At 40.4% G+C, this 20216-nt stretch overlaps 1 protein-coding gene across 1 annotated transcript in view; it reads left to right on the top strand.

The window, feature by feature from the left end:
* Positions 1–20216, top strand: part of CACNA1B (calcium voltage-gated channel subunit alpha1 B) — a 198063-nt gene that overhangs the window by 105182 nt on the left and 72665 nt on the right. The window contains exon 21 of the mRNA XM_077771531.1: positions 634–851. Within this exon, the coding sequence (XP_077627657.1) occupies positions 634–851 (218 nt within the window). The remainder of the gene's footprint in view (positions 1–633; positions 852–20216) is intronic.

The raw sequence follows: 20216 nt of genomic DNA, 5'->3' as shown, positions 1-20216 counted from the left end.
AGCATCCTGGAGAGGGGAGAAGAGGAAATCCGGAGAGAGCCTGAGGGAGGCCTGAGGAGGCCACTGGGGGCTAAATGGGAGAAAGGGATGGGGCCAGGCTGGGGGGGCCATGACCGGAAGGGCCTCCCTCCCCTCCATACCAGCTCACCTGGCCTTGTTCCCGGGCTGGGACAGGCTGGGACTCTGACTCTGTGAGAAAGCTGGGCTAACAGGAGGCCCCAGGCCAAGGCCAGCAGTCTCGGGTGCCCGCCCACCAGCTGGAAGCCGCTGCTCAGGTCCAGACCCGGTCTTTGTGTGCAGACTTCCGTGCTGGGCCTTTGGCCTGGAGGGGCTCCAGGTGGAGTAGCTTGGATTAACAACCTCTTCCAGGCCTCTTCATTCTGCAGACAGTTCCCTTTTATATACATACTGTGCTGCCAGCCGTGCCTGGTCTTGTTCCAGGGACAGACAGGTTGAGTTGGCCCCATTTTTACTTTTCAGACCTGAAAACACAGAAATGTTACAAAGGGATAAAAGCCATCTGAAATACCAGAGTAGCAGGGGAAGTGGTCAGGGACATAAGGAGCTGGATTTTGCAGACTGACTGATGATGCAGGGGCTGCATCAGAGTCTGATGTGCCTTCTTGGTTGCAGGGAGCCGCACTGTGACCTGGAGGCCGGTGAGGTAACGGGTGTGGGCCCTGTGCATGCATTGCCCAGCACCTGTCTACAGAAGGTGGAGGAACAGCCAGAAGATGCAGACAATCAGCGGAATGTCACACGGATGGGCAGTCAACCCTCGGACCTGAGTGCCACTGTGCATATTCCAGTGACGCTGACCGGCCCTCCTGGGGAGACCACGGTTGTTCCCAGTGAGTATCTCCCCGTATCAGCGGGGCAGGGCCCAGTTTGCTCTCCCCCGTCCCCCTTTCTACACCGCAGCTGCCTGGGGAAAGAGCATGCCTGTGTGAGCCTGTCGACCCCAGCTCGAGACAAAGTTCTTTGTGGTCAGCATTTGTGCCTTGATATCTCTTTGTTTTCCAGTGCCCCCGAGGAGCACTGTTACCAGTACTTGCCACTTAAACTCTATTACCTTCCCTTCCAAAAGTATTTGCAAGTTACCAGCTCCGTGACAGGCATGCTGTTAGAGCGCTGGGGACAGCCGGAGGGAGCGGAACCAGGCCGCCCTGTGGGGCTTACGGTCTCATCAGGGGAACGGACCTCAGGACAGTCGCAGCTCTTCATAGTTGTGTGAAAGCTGCTAAGGACGTTGGCCCCAGACTTGATGGGGGCTGAGAACTAGCGGGTGAGGAGGAGGAAGCTGTTGGGGTGCTGGTCCTCCTACTGCCTTACATGCCCTATGACCCCTGCACAAAGATCCCCACAGGCCTTTGCCTGGGCCCCTTTCTTCTTTTGCTCACTCACACGCTCATGAGGTCCTGCTTGAGGACCTGAGCAGGCACTGAGGGTACAGGGTCAACAAGATGCCGCTCCCGTATTCAGGTCACTCGGTCTTGTAGGGACAAGACAGACAAATACCGTCCCCTCACACTGTGTGGAAGGTGCATAGACCTCTTGTGAGCCCCGAGGATAGAGAAAGTGCTGCAGGGGCAGGGGAGGACACCACAGAAGCAGAGCTGACGTCCAAGGCCCAGTGAAGATTTAGGTCTCAAGCAGACCAGTTGCCACCACATGCTCGCCCGTGTTTGCAGATGTGTCCACCAACACGGTCATGTGTCTGTGCCTGTTACCTCTTGCTCAGGTGTCTCAGGGCCTGCGAACCAGTGCACAGTGCTAAGTGTGGCAACGGGAGATGGCCGGCTCCAGCTCCTCAGGCTTCCCTTCTTTTTGCTTCCTTGGGAGAATGCTTTCCCTGGCCCATCCTTGGTTTCCCTTCCCATGGTTAATAGTAGGTATGTCTTATCTGACTCCTGGAAAGCAACCCCCTGATCTGATTTTCTCTGGATAAACTTGAGTTTATCCAGGTGGGTCCACCGTTCCCACCTGACTTTTGTCCAGCCCCTCCTCCCCAGCTGCTGGCAACCACTGATCTTTTCTACTGTCTCTGTAGTTTCACCTTTTCCTAAATGTCATAGCGTTGGAGTCATACAGTGTATAGCCTTTTCAGATTGGCTTCTTTCACTTACCAACATGCATTTAAGGTTTCTGCATGTCTTTTCATGGCTCAATAGCTCATTTCTTTTCAGCACTGGATAGTATTTTGTCATCTGGGTATACCACAGTTTATTTATCAATCTACCTATTGAAGGACATCTTGGTTGCTTCCAAATTTGGGCAATTATGAATAAAGCTGCTCTAAACTTCTGTGTGCAGGATTTTGTGTGAACTGTTTTTCACCTTCTTTGGGTAAATACCAAGGGAAGTCATGGCTATATCATATGGTAAGACTATGTTTCATTTTGTAAGAAACCATCGAACTGTTTATACCATTTTGCATTTTAACTAGTAATGGATGCGGGTTCCTGTTGCTCCACATCCTTGTCAGCAGTTGGTATTGTCGGTGTTCCAGATTTTGGCCATTCTAATAAGTGTAAGTCATAGTATCACATTGTTTGAATTTGCATTTTCCTAATGATGTGTGATGTGGAACATTGTTTTCATATTCTTATTTTCGATCTGTATTATCTTCTACAGTGAGATATCTCTTAAGATCTTTGGCCCATTTTTTGATCTGGTTGTTTTCTTATTTTCAATTTTTAAGTGTTCTTTGTGTATTTTGGATAACACACTTTAATCAGATGTCTTTTTTTACAAATATTTTCTCCCATCTGTGGCTCATCTTCTTGTCCTCTTGATGTTATCTTTCTCAGAGCAGAATTTGTTCATTCTAGCTGATCCATTATTTTTTTCATGAGTCATATTTTTAGTGTTGTATCTAAAAAAGGTCATTAGAAACAGGGGCATCTAGGTTTTCTCCTATGTTATCCCCTAGGAGTTTTATAATTACGCATGTCACATTTAGGCCTATGAGCCATTTTGACTTAACTTTTATGAAGGGTATAATGTCTGTATCTATATTCATTTTTGCATATGGACACTCAGCACCATTTGTTCGAAGAGATGATCCTTGCCCCCTTGATTACCTTTCTTCTTTGTCAAAGATCAGTTGACTTTACTTCCAGGGTCTATTTCTGAGCTCTCTATTATGTTCTGTTGCTCTATTTGTCTATTTTTCACCAATACAATGCTGCCTTGATCTCTGTGATGTTACAGTGAGTCTTGAAGTTGGGTAGTGTCAGACCTCTGACTTTGTTCTTCTCCTTCTGTATTGAAGTGTTGGCTATTGTTGAGTCTCTTACTTCTCCATATAAACTTTGGAATCAGTTTGCTGATATCCATAAAATAACTTGATGAGATTTTGATTGGGACTGCATTGAATATGTAGGTCAAGTTGTGAAGAACTGACACCTTGACAATACTGGAGCTTCCTATCCATGAACATGAAACATTTCTTTATGTAGTTCTTTGCTTTTATTCATCAGAGTTTCAGTTTCCTATATGTAGATATTATAGATACTTTTTTAGATTTATAGTTAAGAATTTCATTTTGGGGAGAGCTAATATAAATTGTTTATTCTCGAGTTAGTTAACATGCAGTGTCGTCTTGGCTTCAGGAGTAGAACCCAGTGATTCATCACTTACAAATGACACCCAGCGCTCATCCTCATAAGTGCCCATCTTAAATGCCTATCACCCATTTACTCCACCTTCTAACACCCCAACTCCCATTAACCTTCAGTTCTCTGCATTTAAGAGTCTCTTATGGTTTGCCTCCCTCTCTGTTTCTATCTTATTTTTCCTTCCTTTCCCCTATGATCATCTGTTAAGTTTCTCAAATTCCACAAGAGTGAAATGTGATATCTGTCTTTCTCTGACTGACTTATTTCACTTAGCATAATACTCTCCAGTTCCATCCATGTTGTTGCAAATGGCAAGATTTCATTCTTCTTTGTCACTGAGTAGTATTTTATTATGTGTATATATATATATATATACCACATCTTTTTAATCCATTCATCAGTTAATGGACATTTGGGCTCTTTTCATAATTTGGCTATTGTTGATAGCACTGCTATAAATATTGGGGTGTATGTGCCCCTTCAATCAGCATTTTTGTATCCTTTGGATAAACGCCTAATAGTGCAATTGCTGGGTCATATGGTAGTTCTATTAGTGATATTGTGCTTTTAATTTCAAATCCCACTCATTCATTATTGATAAATAGGAAAGCAATTGACCTTTGTGTATTAACCTTGTATCCTGCAACTTTGCTAAAAATCGCTTTTAGTTCCAGAAGTTTTTTGTTGTTGCTGCTGTTGATTCTTTTGGTTTTCCATATAGGTTATCGTGTCATCTGTGAACAAGTACAGTTTCATGTCTTTTGTCCCAACCTGTATACATTTTGTTTCCTTGCTGTGCCATAGTGCATTAGTAGGACTTCCAGCACGGTGTTGAAAAGGAGTGGTGAGAGGTGACATTGTTGCCTTGTACCTCATCTTAGTGGGAAAACTTCAGGTCTCTCATTATTAAGTATGAGGTGAACTGTAGGTTTTTTGTGGAGAGTATTTATCAAGTAGAGGAAATTCACCTCTATTCCTAGTTTACTGGGAGTTTTTATAATGAGTAGGTATTGGATTTTGTCAGATGCATTTTCTGCATCTATTGATATGATCAAGTGACTTCTTTTTTCATCTGTTGATGGGATGAATTACATTCAATGATTTTCAAATGTTGGACCAGTCTTTAATACTGGGACAGATCCCACTTGGTTATGGTACATAATTACTTTTATACTTTTTTGGGGATTTGATTTGCTAATATTTTGTTGAGAATTTTTGTATTTATGTTCATAAGAGATATTGGTCTAGTTTTCTTTTATTGTAATGCCTTATCTGGTTTTGTTATTAGGGTAATGCTGACGTCATAAAATAAGTTAGGAAGTACCCTTAGCTTCTATCCTTTGAAAGAGATTGTTGATGATTGGTATAATTTCTTCCTTAATTATTTGGCAGAATTCTTCAGTGAACCCATCTGGGCCTGGTGCTTTCTGTGTTTTTGAAGGTAGTTAATTTATGAATCAATCTCTTTAAAAGATAGAATTTTTTCTATCTCTGCCCCTATTTATTTATATTTATTTAAAAAAATTTTTTTTTGAGAGAGAGACAGAGTGCAAGAGGGGGAGGGGCAGAGAGAGAAGGAGATACAGAAGCTGACGCAGGCTCCAGGCTCCACCACAGAACCCAAAGTGGGGCTCGAACTCAGGAACCACAAGATCATGACCTGAGCTGAAGTCGGATGCTTACTGGACTGAGCCACCCAGGCGCCCCAGAAGTTTATTTAGATTGTGTATTTCTTCTTGTGTGAATTTCAAGGAGGTTTGTCCTCCCAAGGAATCGGTCCATTTCATGTAGGTTATCAAGTTTGTGGGCATAGAGTTGTTCATGGTATTCTTTTATCATCCTTTTCATGTCCACGAGCAGTCGTGATGTTCCTTCTTTCATTTCTTACATTAGTAATTTGTGTTTTTCCTCTTTTTCTTACTTAGCCTAAATAGAGACTTACCGATTTTAATGATCTTTTCAAAGAAACAGTTGCATTGAGGGGCGCCTGGGTGGCTCAGTCGGTTAAGCGTCCGACTTTCGCTTAGGTCATGATCTCGCGGTTCGTGGGTTCGAGCCCCGCGTCCGGCTCTGTGCTGACTGCCAGCTCAGAGCCTGGAGCCTGTTTCAGTCTGTGACTCCCTCTCTCTCTGACCCTCCCCTGCTCACGCAGTCTCTCTTTCTCTCTCCTAGAAATAAATTAAAAAAAAAAAAAAAACAGTTGCGTTGGTTTTGTTGATATTCTTTATTAATTTTCTCTTTTCTGTTCATTGATTTCTGCTCTAATTCTTAATACTTCTTTTCTTCTGCTTATTTTTTTTACCATGCTTTTTCTTTTCATTTCCTAAGGTGGAAGCTTAGATAATTGATTTTATTTTATTATTATTTTTTAATTTTAAATAGTTTATTGTCAAGTTGGTTTCCATATAACACCCAGTGCTCATCNGGATGCTGAGCATTGTTTCATGTGTCTGTTGGCCATCTGGATGTCCTCTTTGGAGAAGTGTCTGTTAATGTCTTTTGCCCATTTCTTCACTGGGTTGTTTGTTTTTCGGGTGTGGAGTTTGGTGAGCTCCTTATAGGTTTTGGATACTAGCCCTTTATCTGAGATGTCATTTGCAACTATCTTTTCCCATTCCGTTGGTTGTCTATTAGTTTTATGGATTGTTTCCTTTGTCGTGCAGAAGCTTTTAATCTTGATGAGGTCCCAATAGTTCATTTTTGTTCTTGATTCCCTTGCGTTTGGGGATGCGTCAAGTAAGAAATTGCTGCAGTTGAGGTCAAGGAGGTTGTTTCCTGCTTTCTCCTCTAGGGTTTTGATGGTTTCCTGTCTTATCTTCTTTTCTAATATATGCATTCAGTGTTATAAATTTCCTTGTAAACATTGCTGCAACAAACTGGTTAGTTGTGTTTTCATTTTCATTTAGTTAAAGGGGCGCCTGGGTGGCTCAGTCGGTTGTGTCCGACTTCGGCTCAGGTCATGATCTCACGATTCGTGGGTTCAAGCCCCGTATCGGGCTCTGTGCTGACAGCTCAGGGCCTGGACCCTGCTTCAGATTCTGTGTCTCCCTCTCTCTCTGCCCCTCCCCAGCTCACGCTCTCTCTCTCTCTCTCTCTCTCCCCCGCTCTCGCTCAGAAATAAAAACAAACATTCAAGAAAAAATCATACATGTTTTTATTTGATATTTATTTATTTTAGAGAGAAAGAGAGAGAGAGAGAAAGAGGCTGAAAGAAAGGGGAACAAAGGATCCAAAGCAGGCTCCAAGGGGGCACCTGGGAGGGTCAGTCAGTTAAGCGTCTGACTTTGGCTCACATCATGATCTCACGGTTTGTAGGTTCAAGGCCCACATCGGTTTCTGTGTTGACAGCTCAGAGCCTGGGCCCTGTTTCAGATTCTGTGTCTCCCTCTGTCTCTGCCCCTCTCCTGTTCACACTCTGTCTCTCCCTGTCTCAAAAATAAATAAATATTAAACAACAACAAAGCAGGCTCCAAGCTGACAGCAGACAGCCCCGTGTGGGGTTTGATCTCACAAACTGCGAGATCATGNTCTCTCTCTCTCTCTCTCCCCCGCTCTCGCTCAGAAATAAAAACAAACATTCAAGAAAAAATCATACATGTTTTTATTTGATATTTATTTATTTTAGAGAGAAAGAGAGAGAGAGAGAAAGAGGCTGAAAGAAAGGGGAACAAAGGATCCAAAGCAGGCTCCAAGGGGGCACCTGGGTGGGTCAGTCAGTTAAGCGTCTGACTTTGGCTCACATCATGATCTCACGGTTTGTAGGTTCAAGGCCCACATCGGTTTCTGTGTTGACAGCTCAGAGCCTGGGCCCTGTTTCAGATTCTGTGTCTCCCTCTGTCTCTGCCCCTCTCCTGTTCACACTCTGTCTCTCCCTGTCTCAAAAATAAATAAATATTAAACAACAACAAAGCAGGCTCCAAGCTGACAGCAGACAGCCCCGTGTGGGGTTTGATCTCACAAACTGCGAGATCATGACCTGAGCCTAAGTCAGATGCTCAACTGACTGAGCCACCCAGATGCCCCTAGTTAAAAATATTTCTAAATTTCTTTTGAGATTTCTTCTTTGACCTATGTGTTACTTAAAAGTGTTTTTGTTTAATTTCTATATATTTGAGGACTTTCCAGTTATCCTTCTGTTATGGCTTCTAGTTTAATTCTATGTGGTCTGAGAACAGATGTTGTTGCCCACTTTTTAATTGGGTTGTTTGTTTTCTAACTGTTGAGTTTTAAGATTTCTTTCTATGTTTTGAGAATGAAATCTGGCCATGTGTAGCAACATGGATGGACCCTGAGGGTGTTATGCTGAGTGAAATAAGTCAGGCAGAGAAGGACAAATATCACATGTTTGCACGTATAGGAGGATTAGGAGGAACTTAACTGAGGACCATGGGGGAGAAGAAGGGGGGAAATGGTGGGGGAAAGGGAGAGAGTCAAACCATGAGAGACTCTTGACTGCTGACAAAAACTGAGAACTGATGGATGTGGGGAGGAGGGGGGGTGATGGGCACGGAGGGGGGCACTTGTGGGGATGAGCACTGGGTGTTATATGGAAACCAACTTGACTATAAACTATTTGTAAAAAAAAAATAAAGACTCAAGCAGAGAATAAAATAGCAACTACAATAAAGTTTTTTTGAAAAAAAAGATTTCTCTATGTTTTGGATCCCTACTTTTATCAGATCTGTGGTTTGAAAATATTTTCCCCCAGTTTGTGGCTTGTCTGTTCATTCTCTTAATGTCAAGTGTTTCTGGTTGTTAATGGTGCCAGGGTTAGTTTGGGTTCTGTCGTGGCCTCTGCTGGAGCAGAAATCTAGGCTACTGCCTTTTATATGTCAATTTTGCATCCTCCTCTTTTTCTGAACACTCAAATTGTGTATTACTTTTAGCACTGACTCTGGTTTCTTTCTAAGTATATTGTCAAAACTTCTACAAGTACAGTTTTAACTATTTCTTTAAAATCTTAGACCTCTCATTGTTTGTTTTCCTAATTTTTAAAATTTTTTGCATGATTGCACAGGCTAATACACTATCAGGTAACAGTAGAGTTAGTGGGTTTCTTAGTTAGTGGGTTCACCCTTAGCTTGTTTCTGCCTGTATTTGGGTTTGGTGTGTGTGCGTGTGTGTGGGTGTGCGCGCGCGCGTGCGTGTGTGTGTGTGTAAAATCAAGGTACAGTACCCATAAATTCCTATTTCAGTAAGTATTTGTCTGGAATAGATGTTGAATTTTGTTGAATGTCTTTTCAGCATGCCAGACATCATACATTTTCCCCCTTAAATATGGGGATTTATAGTAATGAACTTTCTACTGTTGAACTGTCTTTGTGGTCCTAGAGTAAACCCCACTTAGTTAACTTTTTTTTTTAAAGATTTATATTTTTGAAGTAATCTCTAAACCCAGCGTGGGGCTTGAACTCACAACCGCAAGATCAAGAGTCATACGCTCTACTGACTGAGCCAACCAGGTACCCCAGTTAACATTTTTGTAAATGTGATGTTAATTTTGTTAAAACTTTATGTAAGATTTTTGGATTGATACTTTTTACTGACACCAGTTCTCTTAGGGTTCCCAGACTGAATTCCAGCATGAAGGGGGTCCCCTGAGTACCAAGCAATTCTTGGACATCAGTGGGGTGTCCAAGAATTCAATTCAATTCTGATACTACCTACCAGTAGATACCATCAGATTCCACAGGTTAAGGGCTCAGTCTTACTATATTGAGTCCTATAAGCCCTCACTTCAGACACCAGTCAGAAGCCTCAGGCCATCACCTGTGCTTCTGACCTGCCAGCCACAGACCAGAGGTTCCATCAAACTTCTCCTTAAGTTCTTTAAATTTGCTCACAGAACTTAGAGAATCACTTATGTTTACCAGTTTGCTAAAGGATATGAAACAGGATAAGAATCAACAGCTAGATGAAGAAATATGTACGGTGAGGTCTGGAGAAAAAGATGTGGAGATTTCACGCCCTGTATTGGCAAGCCACGCTTCCCAATCTCTACCTGTTCACCAACGCAGAGGCTCTCTAAACCCAGTCTTTGGGTTTTATGGAGGCATTGTTGCAGTCCTAAGTCATTGACCAATGGTTGATTCAATCTCCAGCCCCTACTTTCTCCCCAGAAGTCACCCTCATTAGTAACAGGGCACCCAGGTCACCTTTGTGCCTCTAAAGAGTTTCTCAGAAACTGGATGAAGGCCAAATGTATCTGTGAAATAGATTTTAGACCAAATATGTATTTCTTATAAGTCATTATAGTGCATATTTTAGAGTGAGATATGTTCTATAGCTTTCCTGTCTTATCGTTTTGATAAGGTGTTTTTTTTTTAATGTTTTTTTTTTTTTATTTATTTCTAGGAGAGAGAAACAGCGTGAGCAGGGGAGGGTCAGAGAGAGAGGGAGTCACAGACTGAAACAGGCTCCAGGCTCTGAGCTGGCAGTCAGCACAGAGCCGGACGCGGGGCTCGAACCCACGAACCGCGAGATCATGACCTAAGCGAAAGTCGGAAAGTCGGACGCCTAACCGACTAAGCCACCCAGGCGCCCCGATAAGGTTTTGATATGAATACTATATAGTTACAATAGGCTTAACTTAATGTATTTATGTAATGTTTCCCATTTTCTATTATTTTAAATGGAAAAAATTGTACTATAAAAATTATAATGTATTAAAGTTGGTTGTACTCAAAATCCCCAATCAATTTTTTAAAAATATAACTAAAGTATAGTTAAACACTGAAAAGTATAAACTATCACATTAGGCATGAAATGCTTTCCTTGAGATACAGAAATGCTGATGCATAGGAGCACATGTACCCCAATGTTCATAGCAGCACTCTCCACAATAGCTAAAACATGGAAAGAGCCTAAGTGTCCATCAACAGATGAATGGATCAAGAAGATGTGGTTTATCTATACCATGGAATACTACATGGCAATGAGAAAGAATGAAATCTGGCCATGTGTAGCAACATGGATGGACCTTGAGGGTGTTATGCTGAGCGAAATAAGTCAGGCAGAGAAGGACAAATATCATATGTTTGCACGTATAGGAGGATTAGGAGGAACTTGATGGAGGAACAAGGGGGAGAAGAAGGGCGGAAATGGTGGGGGAAAGGGAGAGAGGCAAACCATGAGAGACTCTTGAATGCTGACAAAAACTGAGGACTGATGGATGTGGGGGGGAGGGGGGATGGGCATGGAGGAGGACACTTGTGGGGATGAGCACTGAGTGTTATGTGGAAACTAATTTGACAATAAACTATTAAAAAAAAAAATGCTTTCCCTGATCACCACAGTTAAAATAGCTGTTAACAGGATGTTGCTTTGGACACATCCTTTATTGAAGCTTATTGCACTTTTCAAAAGCATCCACACATGATTGTAATAGTCAACCAACTGAATTTGGAATCTTGCCTGAGAGTTTTTCCTACTTTTTTTTGTTGTTGTTAAAAATGTTGTATTGAGGGGTGCCTGGGTGGTTCAGTCAAGTGTCCAACTCTTGATATTGGCTCAGGTTGTGATCTCGTGGTCATGAAGCTAAGTCCTGTATGGGTTCCTCTGCTGAGAGTGGAGCCTGTTTGAGATTCTCTCTCTGCCCCTCCCCTCTACGCTTGCACCAATTTGCACACATGCGCGCGCGCTCGCTCTCTCTCTCTCTCAAAATAAATAAACATTAAAGAAATGTTTGGGGTGCCTGGGTGGCTCAGTCAATTGAATGTCTGACTTTGGCTTGGGTCATGGTCTCCTGGTTCGTGGGTTCAAGCTCCCCATTAGGCTCTGTGCTGACAGTGTAGAGCCTGCCTGGGATTCTCTCTCTCTTCCCCTTTCTCTGTCCCTCTCCCCACTCATGCTGTGTCTCTTTCAAAATAAATAAATAAATAAATAAACTTAAAAAACTGTTCTATTGAGTTTTGGGGAAGTATACATTTTTCCTACATAAACATCAGCCAAAAAACCTCCAACAACATTGTAATGAGAGATACATGTGATTTCCTGAAGTGAGGGTATTATAAAACTGAGGGGAGGGGCGCCTGGGGGGCTCAGTCGGTTGGGCGTCCCGCTTCGGCTCAGGTCATGATCTCACGGTTCGTGGGTTCGAGCCCCGCGTCGGGCTCTGTGCTGACAGCTCCGAGCCTGGAGCCTGCTTCAGATTCTGTGTCTCCCTCTCTCTCTGCCCCTCCCCCGCTCACTCTCTGTCTCTCTCTCTCTCAAAAGAAAACAAAAGACATAAAAAAAATAATTAAAAAAAAAAACTAAGGGGAACTCTATGGGGAAAATTTACCCAAGGTGTTCTATAGGATATAACCTTTCCTGATTCATAAAAATAAAGTTTTCTTCTTTTCCTTTTCTGGGATAGTTTAAGTAGCATAGGATTGCTTGGTCTTTATAGATTTCATAGAATTCACTTGTAAAAGGCGAAAGATTTATACGATCTGAAGAGAAACCAGAGTATAGAATTCACTTGTAAATTCATCTGGCTCAGGTTTCTTTTGAAAATAATTTCTTTAATAATTTCTCTAAGCAAACCATGAGAGACTTTTGAATGCTGACAAAAACTGAGGACTGATGGATGTGGGGGGAGGGGGGGATGGGCATGGAGGAGGACACTTGTGGGGATGAGCACTGAGTGTTATGTGGAAACTAATTTGACAATAAACTATTAAAAAAAAAAGAAAAAGAAAGAAAAAAAAATAATTTCTCTATTTCTTTATGGATATTGTCTGTTTAAATTTCTTACCTCCTGAGATCTCTTTGGTAAATTACAACTTCCTTAGAACTGATCATTTGATCTAAGTTTTCCAACTTATATATATATAGCTATGCAAAGAAGTGGTTTAAGTTTTCTAAAAGAACTTCCTCTGTTTTTCCCTCCTTGTCACTTTTTATCCTGTGTATTTATTTTGAAATTAATAGAGTTTATTTTTTAGAATAGTCTTAGGTTTATAGACAAATTAGCAGAAAATACAGAGTTCTTATATAATCTCCTCAGCCAAACACAGTTTACCCCTGTTATTAACATGTTATTACAATTGATGAACCAATATTGAAATATTATTATTAATTAAAGTCCATAGTTTACATTAGGGTACCCTCTTTGTGTTGTACATTCTATGGGTTTTGACAAATTCAGAGTCATGTATCTGTCATTATTAGTATCATTATCTTGTGTATTTTATCTTTCCCTCTTTTTTTCTTGATTATATTAGTGGTTTATATATTTTGTAGGTTTTCATAAAAAGAACCAGCATTTTATTAGTTCTATTGTGATTTTGTTTTTTAAATGTTACTTTCCAATTTTATCTTTATTATTTCCCTCTTGCCTTTTTGTTTTACTTTGTTGTTCCTTTTCTAGCTTCCTCAGTTAGAGACTTAGTTTACTTATTTTATTCATTAATTTTTGTTATATGATTATTTAGGGCTATGAATTTTCCTCTGATTACTAATTTAATTGTATCTTACAGATTCTGACATTTGGTGTCTTCATTTTCATCAGATTTTAAAGAAATTGTGTAATTTTGGTTAGTATTTCCCACAGGTGTTTGTAGATGCTTTGGGAATTTCTACATAAAGAATCAAGTTATCTGCTAATGAACAGTTTTATTTTTCACTTTCTAATGTGTGTGCCTTTTATTTCTTTTTCTTTCCTCATTGCTGTCAACTTCCACAATTGTGTTGAACAGCAATGGTGAGAACTGATGTCCTTCTCATATTCCCATCTTGTGGGAGGAGGGAACATTCAGTCTTTGAACATTCAGTATGACATTAGCTGTAGGATTTTTTTGGGGAGGGGGTGTTGATAGATGTTCTTTATCAAGCTGAGGAAATTCCCCTCTCTTCCTTTTTCTGCTGAGAGTTTTTATATTAAACTAGTGCTAAATTTTGTCAAAAGGTTTTCTGCGTCAATTGATGGGGTCATATGGTTTTTCTTATGTAATATGGTAGTTTACAGTGATTGGTTTTCAAAAGTAAGTCAGCCTTGCTTCCCTGGGATAAATTCTACTGGTGATTGTGTATAATTATTTCTATATTTTGCTGAATTCTGTTTCTTAATATTTTTTAAGGGGTTTGCCTCTGTATTCATGAGGGATATTGGTACTTTGTTGTTCTTGTGTGTGTGTGTATGTGTGTGTATGTGTGTGTGTGTGTGTGTGCGCATGCATGCATGCACATGCTCATGCTGTCTTTGATTTTGGTATCACAATAGTACTGATTTCATAATATGAATTGGAAAGTGTACCTTTTTCTGTTTTTTTGGAGGTGATTGTATAGAATTGGTGTTACTTATCCTTCAGTGTTTGGTAGAACTTGCCAATAAAGAATGTCTTTTTTTGGAATTAAAAATTGTCTTGATAGTGATAAGGCTATGTTATCTATTTCATATTGGGTGAGTTGTAGTATGTGCTTTTGAAGAAATTGGTTCATTTAATTTGTCAAATTTATGTGTGTGTTGTTGCTTGTAGTATTCCTTTATTATCCTTTTGATGTCTTTGTGATCTGTAGTGAAAACCTGTGTCTTATTCCTCATATTGGTGACCTGTGTCTTTTCTCTCTTTTCTTTTCCTATGAGTCTTACTACGGTTTGTTAATCTCCCTGATCTTTTCAAAGAATTAGATTCTTGTTTCACAGATTTTCTGTTTTCTGCTTACAATTGCATTTTATTTCTGCTTTATTATTTTCTTCTTTCTGTTGCTGTGGGTTAATTTGTCTTTTTTTGGTTCTTGAGATGGGAGCTTAAGTTATTGATTTGAGTCCTTTCCTCTTTTCTAATGTAAACATTGAGTGCTCTAAATTTTCTTTTTTTAATTTTTAAAAAATGTTTATTTATTTTGAAAGGGAGAGAAAGAGCACAAGCAGGGGAGGGACAGGGAGAGAGGGAGAGAAAGAATCCCAAGCAGGCTCCACGCTGTCAGTGCAGAACCTGATGTGGGGCTTGATCTCATGAACCTTCAGATCATGACCTGAGCAGAAATAAGAGTTGGACACTTAACTGACTGATCCACCCAGGGACCCCTAAGTTTTCTTTTTAGTACTGCTTTATCTGTATCCCACAGATTTTGTTATATTTTCATTTTCATTAAGTTTCATTAAAAAAATTTCCCTTGAGATTTCATCTTTGATTCATGGATTATTTAGAAGTACGTGGTTCAGTTTCTAAGGAGTTGGAGATTTTCCTGTTGTTTATCTGTTATTCACTTCTAGTTTGATTATTTTGTGGTCAGTAAGCATACTTTGCGTGATTTTAATTATTTTAAACTTATTAAGGCTTGTTTTATGACTGAGGATATGGCATATCTTGCTGTATGTTTTGTGGGTGCTTGGAAAGAATGTGTGCAGCCATTGTTGGGTGGTGTGTTCTGTAGGTGTCAGTTAGATCCTGTTGGTGGATGGTGTTGAGTTCTGTGTGCATGTTGGTTTTCTCTCTCGATCTGTTAGTTGCTAGGAAAGGGGCATTCATGTCTCCAACTGTAAAAGTGGATTTGTCTGTGTCTTCTTTTGATTCTATGAGTTTTTGCTTCACGTATTTCGCAGCACTGTTATTGAATACATATACATTTAGAATTCTGTCTTCTTGAAAGATTGACTCTTTTATCATTGTGTAATATGTCTCTGTACCTGATAATTTTCTTTACTCTGATGTCTACTTTATCTGATATGAATATACCTACTCTTACATTATTTTGATTAATAGTTGCATGATGTATCTTTTTCACCTTTTTGCTTTAAAACTAGCTATATAGTTTTATTTTATGTTAGTTTCTTTTAGATAGCATATTGAAGAGTCATGTTTTTAATCCAGTTTGTCAGTTCTGTTTTTTTATTTGGCATATTCAGACCATTTACTTTTAATGTAATTGTATATGTTATAACAAGTCTGCTGTTTTATTTTTTGTTTGTTCTCTCTGTTTTACATTTCTCTGGTTTCTTTCTTTTTTTTCCTTCCTGTGGGTTACTTGTATGTATTTTAGAATTTCATTTTGATTTATCTATAGTATTTTTGAGTGTATCTTTTTGTATTGTTTTTTTTTTTAATGGTTGCTATACGTATTACATTATATAAATAAATTAGTCTACTGGGGTTGTCATTTTACCAGTTTAAGTGAAATATACCTCTCTTTTTCCTTCCTAAATATCTTAATTATTTCCTCTGCATATATTTAGAATTACATCAGTGTGTGTTGTAATTTTTGCTTCAACTGTCAAACATAATGTAGAAAACTCAGGAGAAGGAGGAGGAAAGTGTGTTGTATTTAACCATATTTTTGTTTCTTCTGTTGTTCTTTCTTCGTTCCTGATATTCCAGTATTTCTTCTTTCATAATTTACTTTCTGTTTAGAGGGGCTTTCCTTAGTATTTCTTTTAGGGTAGGTCTGCAGGTGACAAGTTCTCTAAGTTTTCCTTCATCTGAGAGTATCTGGATATTCCCTTCATTCCTGAAGGATGTTTTCACTGGGTGTAAATTCTGGGTTGACAGTTCTTTTTTTTTCAGCACTTGAAAAAACGTGTGCCTCTTCCTTCTGACCTCCATGGTTTCTGATGAGAAATCCACTGTCATTCGAATTGTTTTCTTCCTATAGGTAAGCTGTCGTTTCTCTCTCGCTGCTTTCAAGATTTTTCTTTGTCTTTATATTTCAGAAGTTTGATTTTGATGTATTTTGGCGTGGGTTTATTTAGGTTTATTGTGTTTGGGATTTGCTCAGCTTCTTGAATTTGTAGGTTTATGTCTTTTTGCCAAATTTGGATATTTTTTCATCCATTCTGTCTTTGAATACTTTAGCCCTGCCCTCTTTCTCTTTTCTTTCTAGGACTCTGTTGACATGAATGGTAGATCTTTTGTCCTAGTCCCAGAGGTCCCTGAAGCTCTGTTCACTTTTTTCAGTCTGTTTTCTCTCTGTTGTTCAGAATGGGTAATTTCTATTGTTCTGTCTTCCAGTTCACGGATCCTTTCCTCTGTACCTTCCATTCTGCTGTTGAGCCCATCTATTGAGTTTTTTATTTCAGTTATTGTATTTTTCAGTTCAAAATTTATATTTCTTTGCTATAACTTTTGCTGAGATTTTCTATTTTTTCATTTGTTTCAAGTGTGTTTTTAATTGTCTACTGAAGCATTTTTATGATGGGTGCTTAAAAATCATTTTCAGATAATTCTATCATCTGTATCATCTTGGTGTCTATTGATTGTCTTTTCTCATTCAAATTGACATTTTCCTGATTCTTAGTGTGACAAGTGATTTTTTTAAATTGAAACCTCGACAGTTTAATATTCTGTTATAAACTTCTGAGTTTTATTTAAATCTTTTGTTTTAGCTGGTCTACTGTGACACCCCTCCAGCAGGGGGAGGGTGAGTGACTGCCTCATTACTGATAGATGGGGGGGGGGAGTGAAAGCACCTCATTCGACCTCAGTTGACACCCAGTGGGAGCCAACTCCTTATTCCTGTTGGGCCTCCACTGATACCATCCTATCTGAGAGAGGTGGGAGTGACTTGTTACTGCTCCTCATGTGACCTCCATTGATACAGCAGGGGTGGACTTCATAACCTCTGGGTGGTGGTAAAGTCCTGGCTTTCTTCTAGGACTTTTTCTGGCAAGTAAAAGAAAAGGATGCCCCGTTACTTCCGAGTAGGAATTGTAGTCCAGGCTACCCATGTAATCTTTACTGATACAACATGAGTTGGGGTCTTGTTCCCACAGGGTGAGATGACGGTTCCTACTCCCCTACTCCCTACCTGGCTGTCTCTGATACCACCCCAGCAGGGGCGGTATCTCATAACAATCTAGTGAGGGTAGAAGTCTGTGCTCCCCTTGATTTCTGCTCTATGAACCAAGATAATGACTGTAGTTTTTTTCTGGGGTGTTTGGCTATAGTAGAGTGGTTATCATCTAGAAGTTTCCTGTCTTGCTAGGCTGTACCTTTCCTGGTCCTGTCATTAGGGAGAGCTGACTTTTTGGGGGGCTTTTAAAATCTGTGCCTGTTGGCATTTCTGAGTTGTTGCTTCTCCTGGACCAAGGTTATATGAGGCATAGAAGAAAACCCTGAAAAGAAAAACATATTGCTCTGTTGCTCTTAAGGCACCAAGCTCCCTAACCAATCTGGCTTCTCTCTGCCTATTAGAATCCTCCAATATTTGCCTTATATGTGACGTCCAGGGTTTTTAGTTGTGCTAATGGGATGGATGGGAGAAAGCTCTTCTTTGCCATCTTTCCAAGAGTNCCCCCCCCCCCACAAGGGTTTGCATTTGTTCTGTTGGCATTCGTTGAAAAGGTTAGCCTTTTTCTACTGAATTACTTTGCCCCTTTTGTCAAAAATCAGTCAATAGGTGTTACTTCATTTCAGGAAAACAATCTAGGATTACTGGCTTAAATGTTAGTTCTTTTACATTGTTTTATTTTTGTTTTTTGAGACATTCCAATTATACAAATGTTGATCTACTTTGTCTTCTGTATCACTTTCTCTCTGATCCTTTTGAAAACTCATTCCCTGTTTCACACTCCTTCTCTTGGAGCATTTGACCTCTGTAATTTTTTTTTTTTTTTTGTCTTACTTTAATTTCAGTCACATCTCTTTTCCCTTGGACTTTTTGTGATTTCTGAGACAGTCTTGTCTTTCTCTTTCACTTCATTTCTCAGATGATTTCTTATTCAGTTTCTCTCCTGAGTTTAGTCAGCTCTCATGTCTTATGTCAGGTTTTCCATACATTTTTATTTTGAGCTTTTAATCTTATCTGTGGTGATTTACATTATTGCTAGTTTGCTGGTCTAATTATATTTAATTCATGTTGGAAAGTTGTGTTGTAGTTTTCCTCTGCTTTGCCATTGATTTTTGTGGAGTATTTTATATTAGCTGAAACGTTTTGTCCTTACTTTCTTTTTTCTTGTGGTAGAAGCTTTGTATGACTGTTGGGTTCCATTTTCTGATAATGAGGAAGTGTGTGTGTGTGTGTGTGTGTGTGTGTGTGTGTGTGTGTTGAATTTTCCTGGACCAGTAATTACTAGTGATTTTGTGGAGAGGAAGGAGGAGCTGGGGTAGCTTACTTGCTTTCTGATCGAAGAGTACCCTCTTCTGTTAGGACAGTGAAATCCAGTCTCTGTATGCAGTGGGGAGTGCCGTCTAGTTCTGATCTGGTGGTAATACCCCATCTCTGGAGGACCCTGGACCACAGCCACTTGTTTTTCTTTTCTTCCATCCCAAAGCCACCTCCAACACAGAGTGTGCTGCTCCCTCCTAAGTGATACTGTTTGAAGTGTTGGGAGTTTGGAGCTGACAGCCAAGAAAGAATTCTTGAGATGTCTTTGGTGCAAAGAGGTGATTTTATTTTATTTATTTATTTTTTTTTAATTTATTTCTAGAGGAGAGAGAGAGACAGCGTGAGCAGGGGAGGGTCAGAGAGAGAGGGAGTCACAGACCGAAAGAGGCTCCAGGCTCTGAGCTGGCAGTCAGCACAGAGCCCGACGCGGGGCTCGAACCCACAACCGCGAGATCATGACCTAAGCGAAAGTCGGACACTTAACCGACTAAGCCACCCAGGCGCCCCAAAGAGGTGATTTTATTAAAGCACGGCTACAAGACCCATGGGCAGAAAGGGCTGCACTAGGGTTGTGAAGAGTGGCTGATGATATACTTCGGAGTTGGGGGAGGTAAAGACAAGGGGAAGATTCCAAAGGGACTTTCATATACTAAAGAGCACTCACAGGATCCTGGAAGTCTGGCTGTTATCAAGCTGCAGTTGTTTTCTCTTCTAGCAAATCATCAACATTAAGATGGTAGGAACCCCTGGCGGAAAGCTGTATTCTTGTCTGCCTCAAGTGTTTGCCAACGACCTGCAGGTTATAAGGAAAATTAATTTTGTCCACATTTCCTTCTGCCTTTGTTTCCCACATCACAACAGGCCTTTTTCCTCCAGAAGTAGTGTCTTCCTGAGTTCACTGCTGCTAGTCCTGTGTAGGTCCTGAGAGTCCCCAGGAGTAGGCCCCTGACCTCTGGATTCCTCTGGTTATGGTGAGGCCCTGTCTTCTTTGGAGGAACACTTGTTGACGTGTCCATGCCTCCCACCGTCACTTTGACTCTGCTGTCCTTTGCCACTTCCACACAATCCCTGCTTGTAGGTTTCGGGGTTCATTTCCCCACTTACATGTAATTTCAAGCTTATATTTTTCTTATTTCCCATATGCTGTAAGTATGGACTGTAGATTATTTTATTACCTTTCCTTGTTGGCTCTGTAGTTTATAGAGGATATGGGGAGAACTTGAGTGTGGGTGACTGCCGTTATCTATGGGAGCCGGCCTATTATTTTCTTAGTTTCTGCTGGATTTGTAGTTGTGGCCACTGTTAGATTTCTAATTTTCTTCCTCCTTTCCTCCCTTCCTCCCTCCCTCCCTCTCTTCCTTCCTTTTCTCCTTCTATTGACAAACTTCTTCCCCCCTAAAGGTTTGTCAAGTTAAATAGACTATCAGAGTCTCAATTTCTGGCTTTCTTGATCTTTCCCATTGTATCTTTGTTTTTTGTTTTGTTGATTTCTGTTCTTAGTTTTTCCTTCTACTTCCTCCATCTTTCTCATAATATTCTTCTTTCTAGCTATTAGCTGGATACTCAGTT

This window comes from Crocuta crocuta, unplaced genomic scaffold, assembly GCF_008692635.1.
Source record: "Crocuta crocuta isolate KB4526 unplaced genomic scaffold, BGI_CrCroc_1.0 scaffold1013, whole genome shotgun sequence".
Taxonomy (NCBI): domain Eukaryota; kingdom Metazoa; phylum Chordata; class Mammalia; order Carnivora; family Hyaenidae; genus Crocuta; species Crocuta crocuta.
The sequence above is the reverse complement of the archived record's forward strand: the minus strand, read 5'-3'. Positions and strand labels throughout refer to the sequence as shown.